The sequence below is a fragment of the Mustela putorius genome, unplaced genomic scaffold, assembly GCF_011764305.1.
Source record: "Mustela putorius furo isolate JIRA1106 unplaced genomic scaffold, ASM1176430v1.1 tig00000145_pilon_pilon_pilon, whole genome shotgun sequence".
Classification (NCBI taxonomy): Eukaryota; Metazoa; Chordata; class Mammalia; order Carnivora; family Mustelidae; genus Mustela; species Mustela putorius.
Genome location: NW_025421294.1, coordinates 25,962,134 through 25,977,158, shown reverse-complemented (window position 1 = coordinate 25,977,158; position 15,025 = coordinate 25,962,134). Strand labels below are relative to the sequence as shown.

Genomic DNA, 15,025 nt, shown 5'->3' with positions numbered 1-15,025 from the left:
GTTGGCCCGATCTGGCCTCTACAGCCCTTGCTCTTCCCTGCACCACAACGACCAGGCAGGGGAATCCTGGGGGTGGGCATGCGGTGGGGTGGGGGGGCTCAAGGGGCATGGAGCCCACCCCAAGCCCAGGCCCTCCCCCCTGGCCCTACCTCCAGGCTTCAGGAGCTGTACTACGAGATCGCACACGTGTTGAGCCTGATGCTCGAAGACTTGCCGCAGAAGAAACGGTCCCAGACCTCCGAAAACTCTGAAGAGACATAGGGGACGTGGGCACCCAGACACCAAGGGGTCTTACAGGCTGTGACAGGCCCTCGTTCAACAAAGGCTTTTTGAACTGCCCTCTCTGAGTTGCTTAAGCTCATGGTACTGCCCTGCCGCAGGGGGTTGGGCCCCGGTAGGCACCCATAAAGTCCAATTGCCCGGTCTGTTCCCCCCTCGGCTTGGGGGGTGGGGAGAGGATGCTCAGGACTTGCCCTTGGCCAGACAGCTCATCCAGGGGCCACACTGGCTCTCTCCTCTCTTGACCTCAGCAGCAAGGACTCATTGGGCCCCTGGGAAAGCCATCGGAGGACCCCAGACCAAGAAGGGCCTCCAGTAGCCACCTCCAGTAGCCCCCTACATGAGCCACAGTGGCTCTTTGTGGGTGCCCCACAGCAGGAAGAGTAGCATTTCTCTCTATGCACCTACTCCCGTGACGACCCTTGTTTGGAAGTTGGCTCTGTTTTTCTCTAGGCTCACGGTGGTTGTGATCCCTCAGTGGGTGCAGGGGGGACCTCCCAGAGGGGTCAGAGGAGCAGCAGTATTGGGTTGTTGCCCCTTGTATGGTCAGTTAGGACTTTTCACTTGAAAGGTGGCCTTCTTCTTTGTCCCTCCTGGCCACATGACTAGCAGAGTTGCCACACTCCTGACGCTCCCTTGATCCAGCCGTGATGGAATTTTCTGAAGGCACAGGTGAGGCAGGGTTGGCTGACACCCCTTGTCCCTGACTGGCCAGGCTGGAGGGCCTGTGGTGCCCCTCTGCTCCCATTGCTGGGGGCTGTTCTCGAGGCCTGTTACTTTAGCAGGCCCTGTCTGACAGAGGGAGAAGGGAGTCCTGGGCAGAGCTGGGGTGGGACACTAGCATATACAGTTGAGGGAAAAAAGCCCCAGACCCACTGGGCAGTTGGGTCAGTGGAAAACACATGGGATAAAACGGAGAGCGGTTGGATGAAGGGCCCCCTGCATGGACCCGTGGTCTGTGGGCATGGGTGACAGCTCCTCCAAGGCCATGGAACAAGTGCACTTGGAAACCTTTCCTCGTGGTTTTGTTCATGCATCCGACTACTGTTTACTGAGCTGTGCCAGGTGCTGCGGTGCTGTCATGAAAAAACCCACAGTCCAGTCCTGGTCCTCTTGGGGGCCTTGGTAATCAGTAATCCAGCCAGACTGGATGAGAGACATTTCCTTGAGTAAGTGATGGTTGTTTGCCTGCAGAGAGCATGCGTCTTCTAAGAGAGTCAAATCATTGCCATTTGTAAATGTTCACACTCCCATCGTGTAAAGATGTGGAAGAGGCTTGCCTTGAAGAGTGAGACCTGTCACCATGCTATTGGGGAGCCCTCTGAGGGCGGGAGAGGTAGACTCGTTCTTTCTGGAGGTGCAGAAAACTTTATGCCAGTGCCCTTAGTGGAGAGGGAGGGTACTGAAGTATGCAGGACATGTGAACCCTCGTGGAGTGGGGAGCGGCCCAGGGCTTTATGTCTGCGGTGCCTGACCCTGAAGGCTGGGGGCTTCCATGGGCACTCTGGGGTTGTGGCCCTGCCTGTAGGACAGGCAGGCCTCAGGCCACAGCTCTGGTTCAGACCTGGGGCAAAGCAAATACAGCCTGCTGCTCACACTGCTGTGGACACTCTTGGCATTGCTGTGTGCCTGTGTTGCTCAGGAGAATATGAAAACACATTCCCCTGCTCTCACCAGGAATCCCGAGAATTGCCTTAAGCCCCTGGAAGTGAACAAAAGACTAAAAAAAATTAGCCTCAGAGAGGTAAGTTGGAAAGTGCTCCGGTTTTGGAGCGGGGAGGTCTGGATTCTGTAATTGGGTGACCTTGGGCAAGGTGCCAAATCTTCTGAAAATGCAGCTCTTTCCTCTGAGAAATGGGCTGATAAAACTGACCCACTCTGAGGACAGAATGAAATACATGTGAGAGCATGAAGAAGGCTGGAGGCAGCTGTGGCTGGTGCTTCCTCCGGTTCAGCTCTGCCTCTGCTGGGTGGCCAGCCTCAGCGGGCCATGCTGGTCAGGGGCCGAGAAGGCCTGGGCCAACGTCAGGGTTAGGGAGGGAGGACAGTATGGCACCGAGAGCAGGAAGCAGACGTCAGGAGCCAGGATTGGGGGTGGGTGGTAAAGGGGTCTCCATGGGGAGCTGGCATGGAATGAGCTGGAAGGCCTGGGTTCCCACAGGGAAGCCCCAGGCACAGGGCTCTGGGCCACAGCGGGGAAGGCAAGCTGCCTTGAAGGGCACAAGCAGAAGGCTGTCACCAAGCAGGAAGCCCGGAGAGGGTGACGTGCAGAGGGCCAGCCCAGCACTACTGGCAGAACAAGCCAGCGGGTATTTGGCGCAAAGTCCCAAAGCAGTGTTTCTGTTTGGCTCTATTCGTCTGCAGAGCAAACACTGGCAGATTGGAATTCCCACTTGGGCTCTCACCAACTCAAACAGGCCTGGCCACAACTTTCAATTGATTTGCTTGGGGCAGAAGTGCTCTGCCCTGCCCAGGCCTGGCTGTGGAAAGCAGGACCCTTCTCACTACCCTCTAGGCCTTGGGTCCAGCAGAGCTGTCCCCAGATGGCTTTTTCATCTCCATCTTGGCAGTCTGGTGGTTTGGTAGCTGCACTGGGATGCAGGGGACCTGGGCTTGAGTCTTTTTGGGTCACATTCAGGCCTTCCCCTAGCTTCTGTGGGAAGGATCTGGAATCTAAGGCTGGAGGTATTTGGAAGGTGGCCGGATTTTTTTGTTTTTGTTTAACTGCTTGTTGATTCCACCAGCAGGAAGCACTCCCTATATGATGGAGATCCAGGCAGGGAGTGAGAATATAAACTCTCCTATTTATTCCAACAGCCCCTAGAAATCCTACACAGAGATGCTGGGAACTGCACACCTTGTGTTTTCATCAAATGTGGGTGAGACAGGCCACATTCTAATTCAAGAGCCCTTTACCCAGTCAGACTTTGCTCTCAGTGGTCTCTTTCCCCGTTTTGGTCTCTGTCCCTGGCCCAGCTTGCCGGGGACTGCTCTCTGGTTCACAGGCTCTCAAGAGAGAGGATGGCTCTGAATTCTTAAGTAGCCTGCCCAGAAGGGAGAGGCGATGGCCGCCAATATGAGTCCAAGTGCTTGGGAAATGTGGAGAAGGGGGTAAATGTGACGGAGACAGGTTTATCACCACGTGAGTGCCCCGCTCCTATCCACTCCCACCGCCCGGAGCTCTCTCTGTGCTGGTCCATCCCACGCTTCACCGTCCCAAGTTCTGTCTTTGATTTAATGTAGACTCTGGGTGACAAAGTGCTGGGGAACGGGGGAGAGGCAGGATGGATCAGGAAAGGGAGGAGAGGGGAGCATTCGTCCTCTCTTGGTCTCCTCCATGCTGGAGAGCCAGGATAATGGGCAAAACAGAGAGCAAATGAGGAGACCGACCAGGTTTGATGGGTCTGCACCATCAGGAGCTGGGACAGGGAGAGAAAAAGGAAGTAAAAGCCGAGGGCCAAGAGTCAGAGGCTTTTACACAGAGGTTCTGACCTAGCCGGAGCACGAGGCTTGCAAAGTGGAGAAATGGGGACGACAGGTGTCCTTGGGGAGTGAGGATGGGCTCCTCCCGGATGTTCTTTGAGAGAGGCAAGTCGTGGTTGGAATCATTTAAAGATGATTTTTGGTTGCTGTCTCTGCCTTTTAAAAATGGCAGCCCCTGAATAGATTTGACCACATAGAATCTGGATTTTATTTCGGGGGCCCAAAGATCATGTGGTATAATAGAGACCTCTCAGGCTAAAACTGGGAAATGTGACGAGGGGTTTACGAACCCCCACCTGAAGCCCGACCTGGGTTCAGAGGCCTCTAGGTGAAGCACCCCCGGGGTTGGTGGCACCACGTGTGGCTAGCCCTTTGCAAAACAAAACCCAAGTTTCCAAAGGAAGGTGTGGAAGAAGCCCAAGGGGGATGAGAATCTGTTCCAGAACTCTTGGGACACTGGGGACTGACTCCAAGCTCTGTAAGCTGGTGGTGATGGGACAATGACGTTCTCATAGCAGGGGCCCCCGCACTGGCCCACAGGTCAGCACATGTGGCCCTTGACTCCCTCCTTCCCCAACAGGACCTTGACGCCTGGAATGGCGGTGTGAGACGAGAAGACCTCTTCACCGAGGACGTGTCCAAGCAGAGTTCAGGCCCAGGCTCTGAGGGTACAGCCCATTCGCATTGTTGACAGTGGAAACGCTACCATCTATTTTGTTGGCATTTCTGCCACCAAGATACTTTCACATACACCATCCGAATCATATCACAACACTTAGGTGTTTTTCATGATTCCCCTTAAACAGGTGGTAAAACTGAGGTTTGGAAAGGTGACAGAGCGCCCCCCTCCCCTTAGACTGTACAAGTAAGGAGGAAGAGCCAGGACTCACAGTCATGCAATGTGCATTTGCAACACTCTCCCGCAAAGCCGTGTGCCAATCTTGTAACCAGTCGTTAGCTCCATTTTACAGGTGGGTCAGCAGGCCCCCACAGGGACCATCACTTGGCAGGGATTGTCCTTAAACGGCAGAGTCAGGATTTCAGTGCAGGCTACACAGGTACCCTCTGCTCCACAGCCTCCCAGCGGCCTTAGTCCTTTCTTTCCAGAGCGATTTTTTTGAACGTTAAAACTCAAGCCATGTTTCCCTTCCAAGTGGGGCCCGAGTCCGAAGTCTGCTGGCCCAGCAGCCCCTGGCTTGGCTTGGGAGCCTCAGAGATGGAGGGATGGTGCGCGCAGATGGGTTGTGACTCCAGCGCCTAATGGGGAAATTACAGCCTGGGCCGCCTGGGGTTTGGCTTACAAGTCACCCTTCAGTGGGTTTTAGTGAAGCTGGCCCACACTGAGGCTTGGCCGGCAAAAGGGACATGCTGGGCGGGATGAGCCCACCTTGGCAGTGCCGTATAGAGCAGCCCAGCTGTTCCTGCACCCAGAAAGTTGGTCTCTCGGGTGGTGATCTTGAAGTCAGTTCTTTCTGGCTCTCTGTTCCCTCACTGCCGCACCTGCAGATAACTCATTAGCAAGGATAGAAGCTGTGGACACCCGAAGGGGGCACTTGGTGAATCTCTTGTCTTGAGTAGCTGGCTTTTCCCCTAACCCTGGAATGAGCGTGCCCAAAAGGAGTGGAAGTTGGCAGATGGGAAAAGCCAGTTGCAGAACTGAATGTACACGATACAATCTGTTTTTGTGTTTGTTTTTGTTTTGAAGAGGAGAAATAATTAAAACCACATATGCAAAGTGGCCATGAGCTATCTGTTCTCTTGCAGGTGGCAGAGGATAGACAAAAGCTAGTACTGGCCAGTATCTGGAGAATGGGTCCCCTTGGCCATGTCTGGCAGTGGCCACAGGCGTGGCCTTCGTGTCAGCAGGAAAGGGGTTTTATGTGCATGTTCCTGGGGCCTGGCAGATCTGCTCTTGGAGTTACCCTGATGTGCCCGATGACTAGTGCATAGGGACGCATGGAGAAGGATGTCTGCAGTGGCGTGCTAGAGGAGAAACACAACAAAAGAAATTAGGACGTTACCCCAATGCCCACTGGTGAGGATGCTGGTTAAATGATTATGAATGTAGACATGTGGTCCTTAAAAATAGTACTTTTTGGATAAGAACAGATGTTCTTGATACTATCCTAAGTCCAAAAAGTGGCTTCTCAAGCAATCCGTGGCAGGATATCCTTTCTGTAATATTATGTGCACACATATAATATATGTGTAAATGCACCTGTGTACAGGTGGGGGGATGTCTGGAAGGTTTTAATCAGTGATGTCTCGGTTGGTCCACATGCTTTTCTGAACTTCAGAAATGTTAAGAATGACTATGTATCCTATAATCAGGGAAAATCACACAATGTTCACCTGGAACGAAATGTTAAGCACAGAACGAAATGTTAAGCACGGGATGTGTGCACCCACACCTGTGGCATGTGAACCTCAAGGAGCTTTGAAGGGGTGGGCAGCAAGCTCAAGAGAAGCCAGGCGTTCACGATGAGTAGTGTGTGCCTGTGCTCAGTACCAGCCTTGCTGACTCAGAGGAGTGCCAGCTCGGGTTCGAATAGAGGAGGGGTCCCGGGCCAACCATGTGTGTGTATGTGTGTGTGTTGGGGGTGGGGTAGTTCATGGAAATCTGTCCTTTAGTAGATTGGGTTTATCCATGGGGACAGAGAGGTATGTGCACGGAAGGGCTGGAGTAAGGGTGGGGATAAGCATCCATCCCAGCATGTCCTAGAAAGTTCCCAGAGAAGCCACAGGCGGGAACAGTTTGGGGAAACCCTTGCCGGGCCCTGCCACAGCCTGGCAAGTGGCCAAGCGGCTGGCTGCTTCGTGGCTGCAGTGTCTTGGAGGGTTTGCCCAGGACTTCCCGTGAAATCACTGGGACGTTAAGCCCTTGGTTCAATTAAATGGGTTAATATGCTTTGTCTGATTCTGATGACTAATAATAATATAATGTGATAAAAGCAATAATGGTGCTATTAGCTGCGGCCATTTGCACGTGCCCGCACTGTCCCAGGCACAGAGGGAAGGTGCAGCCCGCCGTCCTGCACGCTCAGGCCTCATTTCCCTCTCATAAAACCCCATTCCTCAAAGCCTTCCCAGCCCCACTCCCTATATCCATTTTCAGGACAAATTACCAACACTTAAAAAAATTGGCCCATTTTGTGTGAAAGCCAAGTCCAAATTACTGTTACTTTCCTCTTTATGTTTTGAAATTTAAAAATGAGTAGGGGTGGGGCGCTGAGTGGGAGGAGTGTGGGAGATGAGGGGAGGGAGAGGGGAAGGAGGGAAAAAAAGGTATGAACGAAGGAGAAAAAATAAGCCTTATTGTTTCAGTAAAAATGTATTTCTGGAATGATGTTTCAGTTTACTCAGGCAGAAAAATTAGAAATGGTGTGCTTATTAAGCAGGCTAAGTAAGCATGACTATTTTTAGTAGTGTAGTAAAACCTTGGTAATTTGGACCTCTTTAATAAAGATTCCATGATCACGCTGGCTGGCAGGCACACCCTACATGCATGTTTGTGCACGCACGTGTGTGTGTGTGTGTGTAGGCAAGGTAGGAGTGTGTGCGCACGTGTGTGTGTGTGTAGGCAAGGTAGGAGTGTAGATAGGCTGCTGAGTTGGAGGACCTGCATGTGTCAGAGGGGGTGCAGCGAGGGGACACAGGGAGAGGGACAGATTCCCTGCCTATGACAGCCGTTTATTAAACTCTGAGCCCTTTTTGCTTAGCAAAAAAAGAACATCATGAGTGATTCTCCTCTCTGAACACTCCTCTCAGCACCTATCAATTTGACCTCCATTTAAAGAAGAATGTGTTTGGAAACAAAAAGTTCACTTCTGTAGAAATCTGACAGTAAAGGTTTACTTGACACTTGTCACACCGGCTTGCCCCTAAATGAGGCTGAATCCTGGTGGTTGACACGTCATTGCAGGCAGGTGATGACTGACACCTTCGGGGTGAGGATAAGGTCCCGGAGGCACGCCACTCCCCGCCCTGAAGATCACAGACCTTGGTATTTTTAAAGTAATATCTTTTGTTTCGTGTCACTTTTACAAAAGTAACACAAGCCCAGTGAAAATAGCTTGGAAAGGACAAAGGAAAAAAAATCCCTCATTTCCCACCACCCCCAGGGCAGCTGGTGTTAACACTTTGTGCATATCCAGAAACTTCCCTGTGCATATATAAGAGCAAGAATGGGATAGTGCTTAAATACTGTTTTATAGCCTGTCTTGTTTGGTTTTCTGGCAGAGAAGCTCAGTTAAAAAAAAAAAAAAAAAAGAGGCAGCAGCAGACCTGTTATTTAATATTATGCTAAATTGATAGAGAAAAATTATCCATACCAGTTGTTCTCTCTTGGCTGCAGAATAGACACTTGGTAAGGGAAGTGTCCTGACTGGGTTCCCACTGCTGTGCTTCATGAAGGGATGGAGAATGGGTTGAGGGCCACAGGGGAGGGTCAGCTGTCTGGGGGGCTTGCGTGGGCTGCCAGTCAAAGACAGCTGCAGGGAATTGTTTTCCGATCAACAGCAGACCAACAGTGGCGGTGGCCTTGGCCCTTGAACGTCCTGGGCTCTAGCCTCTCTGGAGAAGGTTGGGACATAAACACAGATACATCTTTTAAAAAAAGAGTTGTGACCAAATACACATGATGTGAAATTTACCATCTTAACCTTTTAAAAGTAGATAAAAGTAGATAGTTCAGCGGCATCAACCATATTCACATTGTTGTGCAACCGTCACCACTGTCCATCTTCAGAACATTTCTGTTCTGAAACTTGGTACCCATTCAGCAATGACTGTCCGTTCCCCCCCCTCCCCCTGTCCCTGGCAACTACCGTCCTATTTTCTGTCTGCATAAATTTGCCTACTTTAAGTACCTCAGATGAGTGGAATTCCAATAGTCATCTTTTCGGGTCTGGCATATTTCACTTTAGTATAATGTCTTCGGAGTTCGTCCATGGCAGGTATCAGAATATCCTCCTCTTTTGGGGCACCTGGGTGGCTCAGTGGGTTAGAACCTCTGCCTTTGGCTCAGGTCGTGATCCCAGATCCCAGAGTCCTGGGATCGACCCCGTGTGGGACTCTGCTCAACAGGGAGCCTGCTTCCTTCTCTCTCTGCCTGCCTCTCTGCCTACTTTTGATCTCTGTCAAGTGAATAAATAAAATCTTAAAAAAAAAAAATCCTCTTTTAAGGCTGAATAATATTCCATTGTATGCATGGACTCCATTTTTTCCATTCATCTGTTGATGGACAGTTGGGTGGCTCCCACCATAGCATAATGCCGCTATGAGCACAGGTGTACACCTTATCTTTTGGGGTCCCTGCTTTTGTTTCTTTTGGGGAAATACCCAGAAGTGCGAATTGCTAGATCATATGGTAATAATCTGTCAAATTTTTTGAGGAACTGCCATACTGTTTTCCAGAGCAGCTGTACCGTTTACATTCCAACCACCAATGCACACGGGTTCCAATTTCTCTACGTCCTTGCTGACACCTGGTATCTTGTTTTATTCCTAATGGATGTATAGCGATATCTCACTGTGGTTTTGATTTGCATTTACCTAATGAGTAGTGATGCTGAGCATCTTTTCATGTGCTTATTGGCCATGCGTCTGTCTTCTTCAGGGAGATGTCCATTCAGATCCTTTGCCCATTTTTGAATTGGGTGGGTTGTTTTTTTTTTTTTTTTTTTTGGTTGGTCCAGTTTAAAACCAAAAAATATTTATTTATTTATTTATTTGAGAGAGAGTGGGTGTCAGGTCCAGAGGGAGGGAGAGGGAGAGAGAATCCCAGGCAGATGCCTGGCTGAACGAGGAGCTTGTTGGGGGGCTCAGTGTGGGGTTCCATCTCGGGATGCCAAGATCACGACCAAGAGTTGGATGCTTAACTGACCGCGTCACCAGGTGCCCCTGTCATCTCACCTTGAAAAGCCGTGCCCAGAGCGGCCTGTGCTGAGCGCGAGGAGTAAGTGTGTGCGGGTGAAGGAAAGAGACAAGAGAGAGGAGAGAAGAACAGGGAGAGGGAGAAGGAGCCAGGATCTGTTTTGTGGACGGCAGCCCCTCAGTTCTTTTTTTTTTTTTTTTAAAGATTTTATTAATTTATTCGACACAGAGAGAGATCACAAGTAGGCAGAGGGAGAGAAGGAAGCAGGCTCCCTGCTGAGCAGAGAGCCCGATGCGGGACTCGATCCTAGGACCCTGAGATCATGACTTGAGCTGAAAGCAGAGGCTTAACCCACTGAGCCACCCAGGCGCCCCAATCCCTCAGTTCTTTTATTCAGCAAATGCGCCGTGAGCATGACCATGTGCAGACACTTCTCCAGGTGCTGCTGTCCACACCTGTTCGCCTCAGCGCGCCGACTCTGTGGACTCTGTGACAGTAGCTGCCCTGCCCAGCTGCCGGTGCCCTGCCTCTGGGAGGCTCTGTCCACATGAGTGAGTGCTGTGGGCTCTGCGGTCAGGTGGGGACCTGAGTTCCTAGAAGCTGGGTACCCTTTAGACAGGTTACATGACAGGCCTGAGCCTCAGCCTCCTCATCTATAAAATGAGATGAGGAAGAGAAATAAAATATGTCCGATGCGCAGCAGGGGACAGTGCAGAGTGAAACGGGGCCACGGGATGGAGACAGCCAGAGCAGCTTTCCTCCACCCCCTCCCGATGCAGCTTCCTGCATCTTGACCTCCTCCTCAGCAGCGTCTCTCTGCCCTGGGTCACAGCACCCCCATCCTCCAGCCTGGCTGGGCTCTGGGGGCTGAGTCTCCTGAAGTTCTTACAGCCACTCAGTAGGGGGACACCTGCTCTGGGCAGCACCAGCCAACTGGGAGGCCGGGTCCAGGGCCCTGGGAAGGCAACATGGAGAGTGTGAAGAGTCGGGTTCCTGTGGTGAAAGCGGCAAAGAGGCAGGCCGGCCAGGGGTGGGAGGACGCCGAGGAGAGCTTCCAGAGGGAGGCAGACTAGAAGCACGTGTCTAGGAAACGAGAAGTTTGTGGTACTGAAGGAGACGGGAGTTTGGATTTAATGGCTGATATTCCAGGGTCCTGCCTTCTCCAGAAAGCTGCTCTGTGCCCTCACCTGCTCGCTCCATTCTGCTGCCAGCATCCCGGGGCTTCCTCAGTCCCCCTGTTATTTGTGCCCTCTGCTGCTCTCCTCCCCAGAGCCAAGTGAGCTCAGTGCAGGCAAGTCCTGGGGCCTGGGGCCTTTTCTTTCTCTCTCCCAGAGCACACCTGAGCCCAGCTTCGTGATAGGAATCAACATGAATTATAATTGTTTTTTTAAAGGTTTTTTAAATTTATTCATTTGAGAGAGAGAGAGAACACACAAGCAGGGGGTGAGGCAGAGGGAGAGGGAGAAGCAGTCTACCCCCTGAGCCAGCCAGGAATCCCATGTGGGGCTCGATCCCAAGACCTGGAAACCATGATCTGAGCTGAAGGCAGATGCCTAACCATCTGAGCCACCCAGATGCTCCTATAATTGTTTACCCTTCCCCCCATCCCCTGCTGCCCAATACAGATGCCAAGAGAGTACCCGGTGCATGGAGGGGACCAGGGACCTGGGTCCCAACGCTGTCCCTCATTCACTGTGGCATCACAGGTGAGCTATTGATTCTCTCTGAGCCTCAGTTTCTTCCTGTGTAAACATAAGGAGCCCCTCCCTCCCCCGAGGAGGGAGTGCTGGAATTGCTATCAAGTGCTTCTTGGGGTCTGGCACTCAGGAAGGGCCGGATGTTAGCTATCAGTAAGATCTAGAACACAAAAAGAAGGGTCCAGGCCCCTTTATCCCACATTGCGGAGAGTCTTTAGAGGACAATTCTAGGGTCAGGGTCTCCTGGGCTCCCCGGTCTCCTCTGTCAGAATACTCACTACCTGTGGGCCTCTCCTGAGGCCCGGGGACAACAGGGACTGGGCCTGGTTCCACTGGGCCTCCCAGGCCCTGGACCTAGGACACTGGGCTGGGTTCCTGTGGGTCCAAGTCCGGAATGGGTCCCCAGGTGGGATGCAGTGGTGAAGGCGGTCGGTGGGGCTGTCACAATTCACATCCATGACACCCAGCGAAGCCAGAGGGAAAACCCAAGTTGGGCTCCAAATGATATTTTCAGAAAGGACCCATTGAGCAACTTAGAGAAGTCCTATTAATGTGGAAAGCAGGGAACAAGTCCCTCAAGGGGAGCAGCAGGACATGTCCCTTTAGTAACAGCAACACAGCCACCACCGTCAGTAATAACTCTACGCCAGCCCCACAACTAATGTCTTACATGTTATCTCCTTTAATCCTTCAAGCAACTGTGTAAAGTGATTGTTATTCCCTTTTATGGAAGAAGAAACAGGCTCAGAGACGTCGTCTCTTGTCCAAAGCAACTCAGAGGTGGAGCCAGACGCAAACCCTTGCTCTCCAAGACCACAGCGAAGCTTACTCGGATGCCAGAGCTGAGTAACTGGCCCAGAAGATGGGGAGGTCGGTGGGCACGCATCATCCTTCCTCTGTTCCCCACACTTGTTCTCTCCTGATGGGGGCCCCGCTGGTCGGGAGCAGCAGGCTCGGGCACGTGGTGCTGAAGGAAGACACACAGCCCACCTCCAGGGCCTGGACTCCTGGGCCAATGCCCCCTCCCAGGCAGATCTGCCAGCTGTGACTTCCCCTCACCTTCTAGATGACTCTGGCAGCTGTCCTTGGGGAGGCCATGGCCCCGAGGCAGCCCACAGCCCACAGCCTGGCTGGGTCCCTAAAGCTAGGGGAGGTACCTCGGTTCCCCTCAGTGACCAGGGACTCTGGTGGTGGTTCCCCGTAGTGCCCGCAAACCAGAGCTGGACACCCTCCTCTGGCCCACCTGTTTCTAATTCATAACCGCACTAAGCCTGCAGCAGCCCTTTGGGGCTTTTGGCACCAAGCAGGGACCAAATCTGCTTTCCTCTTTCCTGGGGTTAGTCCCCAGTAGCCAGGAGAAATCACAGCCCCTTCCAGGCCAGACTCCTTCCCCTCCCCACCATGTAGCTCCCGGTGCCGCTGCTGCACATGCGACAGCCTGGTGCTGAAGCTAGGGCAGCCACAGACTGGGCTGGAGCCCACTCCATCACTTCCTGCTGTGGACCTTGGCCAAGTGACCTGACCTCTGTCAGGCTCAGGGACCTCATCCGGGAAAGAGGGAAAGGGGACAATGAGAACGCTTCCTTCTAGGGCTGGCATGCAGGTAAGGGGGCTGACCCAGCAGTGTACGCTTAGCCCCGGCCCTGGGCCCTGGGCCCCAAACGGGCTGAAGAAATGAGAGACAGAGCCACGTCTGTGGAACAGCCCACTGAGCACCCTATTCAAGGCAGAATTCTCATTTTTTTTCTGACTCACAGCACCCTGTTCTTTTTCTTCAAAAGCACTCAGCCCAGTTTGTAATTATACACATGTTTGTTTACTTGTCCGTGAGAGCCTGGACTGTCTGTTTCCCAGCGCTCAATCCCAAGTGCCAAGGGCAGGAACACAGTAAATGTGGCGTGAATGAATGGCACTCCTTCCCCGGGGCTTCTTGAGGCAGAAGACAACTAGGGCTTTTTACTTCTTTCCCCAGAAGATTGGACTTTCAGAGCCCCACATATTCCTCAGCCTGCCTTCAGAGATGACCCCGTGGTGGTACAGCGGGGAGGGCCGGCTGGTACTCCTCTCTGCAGACACCCACCGCGGGGTCAGAAGAGGTGGGCGGAGTCCACCATAGGGTCTGACACTGACCTTGTTGGCCATGCTCCTTGGTGGGTGACGAGGTTGTTCTGGGACTGCTTCTGCCCTGTCACTCCTATCTGCAGCTGCTTGGTCTGGGACCCCAAAGCCACACTGGAGCCTCTGCCAGAGCCCCTTGTCGGCCGTGTCCCCTGAGGCTGGGCCTGAATTTCAGGAGAGGCTTCTCTGCCTTTTTCCTCCAGTCCCATCTCCTAGGTCTCTCCTGCCTTCTGCCCTCAACTGAGACCAGGGCCCCCCTGGCCTTGGCAGATGTGTGAGGCTGGGGGAGGAACTTTGAGTCCAGATGTGGCTGTGTGTTTATGTTTCCAGAGAGTAAGGGGTCGGAGCTCTGGACTGGAGCCGTTGGGGGAGGCGGGGTGGTCTGGCTCCAGCCCCCTGCCCCAGCCTTCCCTCCTCCTACCTCCCTCCTCTGGCCTGTGTATCTGGCCCTGTCCTCAGAGCCCCACACTGTTAAGTCCTATAGCATCAGGCTGAGCCATCCTCCGGGAAGAACCCTTCCTTACTCCTCATCTAAAAGTGGGAAGATCAGTGGAAAGATGCTTTGGAATATAAAGATTGTTGACTCCCTGTGACCTTGGCCCAGTTGCAGAGCATGGTGAAGTCTTGGTTCCATCCCGTGTATAATAGGGACAACACTCCTGCCCTCAGAGGCAGTGCTGACCTGGTTTCAGAATGTGTGCACAGGGCTCTCCAGCTAGTAGCTGGTGATTAGGCCTATGGCTGGGCCCCCTTCCCATCTGGGGCTTGTCGGGGGTCCAGCTCCAGGGCAGCGCCAATCCCAGTCACAAGGTGAGTCTAAAGCAGAATACCAGCCCCTCCTCCCTCCCCCACTCCAGCTGCAAACATTCTCTTTTGCCATTGGAAGTGAAGGGACTTAAGGGAAGCAGAATTTTACAGGCACTTTACAGGCTGGTCTTGTTCAGTAGTTTCCAAAGCCTGGGGAGGGTGGAAGCGGCATCAGCCTCCTTCCCATACCTTGGGGTGGAAGGGAAGTGAGACGTTAGTTCCCTGCGATGGACGCTTTCTCCAGCACAGCCTTGCCAGTTGCCCCTGCGTGGGATTTCCGCGGGGGCGGGGGGTGGGGAACAGAGGGAGGCCCTGGCGGATCTCGCATCCTCAGTTCCCTGGAACAGCTAGGGCAGGGCTTCAAGATAGGAGTACGGGGGCCACAGGAGAAAAGGCAACTCCAGGACTAAAGGAGCTTTCAGCGGCCTTCACCCCGACTCTCCGGGTGGACAAGGGCCACACAGAGTCCCAGGGCTTGGGGGTCCCCGCCGACCCAGCTTGGAAAGAGCCTGCAGAGTCGGGCAGCCGGGGAAGTGGGGTGCTGGCTAGGGTGGCCGAGCACAGAGCACAGCGCGGAGGCTGTGCGGTCCAGCCGGGGAGTACCTGGTGGGCGCGGAGAAGGAGTTCGGAGCTCCGGATGGGGCCCTCATGGAGTTGGGCAGAGCAGGTCAGGAATCGTGGTGGAAGAGAGCACCTCCCACTCCACTAGGAGGCGGCCACTTGGCTCCTCTCTCCTTACCCACAGGGCCCACGGTGGCGCCGTTCC

General features: G+C 53.2%; 1 protein-coding gene across 3 annotated transcripts in view; it reads left to right on the top strand.

Moving 5' to 3' along the window:
* CATSPER3 (cation channel sperm associated 3) overlaps positions 1-339 on the top strand; it is a 37,446-nt gene extending 37,107 nt beyond the window's left edge. For all 3 annotated transcript variants that reach the window (XM_004744934.3, XM_004744936.3, XM_004744937.3), the window contains one exon: positions 156-339. In XM_004744934.3, the coding sequence (XP_004744991.1) occupies positions 156-261 (106 nt within the window). In that variant the 3' untranslated portion in view covers positions 262-339. The remainder of the gene's footprint in view (positions 1-155) is intronic.
* Positions 340-15,025: the final 14,686 nt, after the last annotated feature.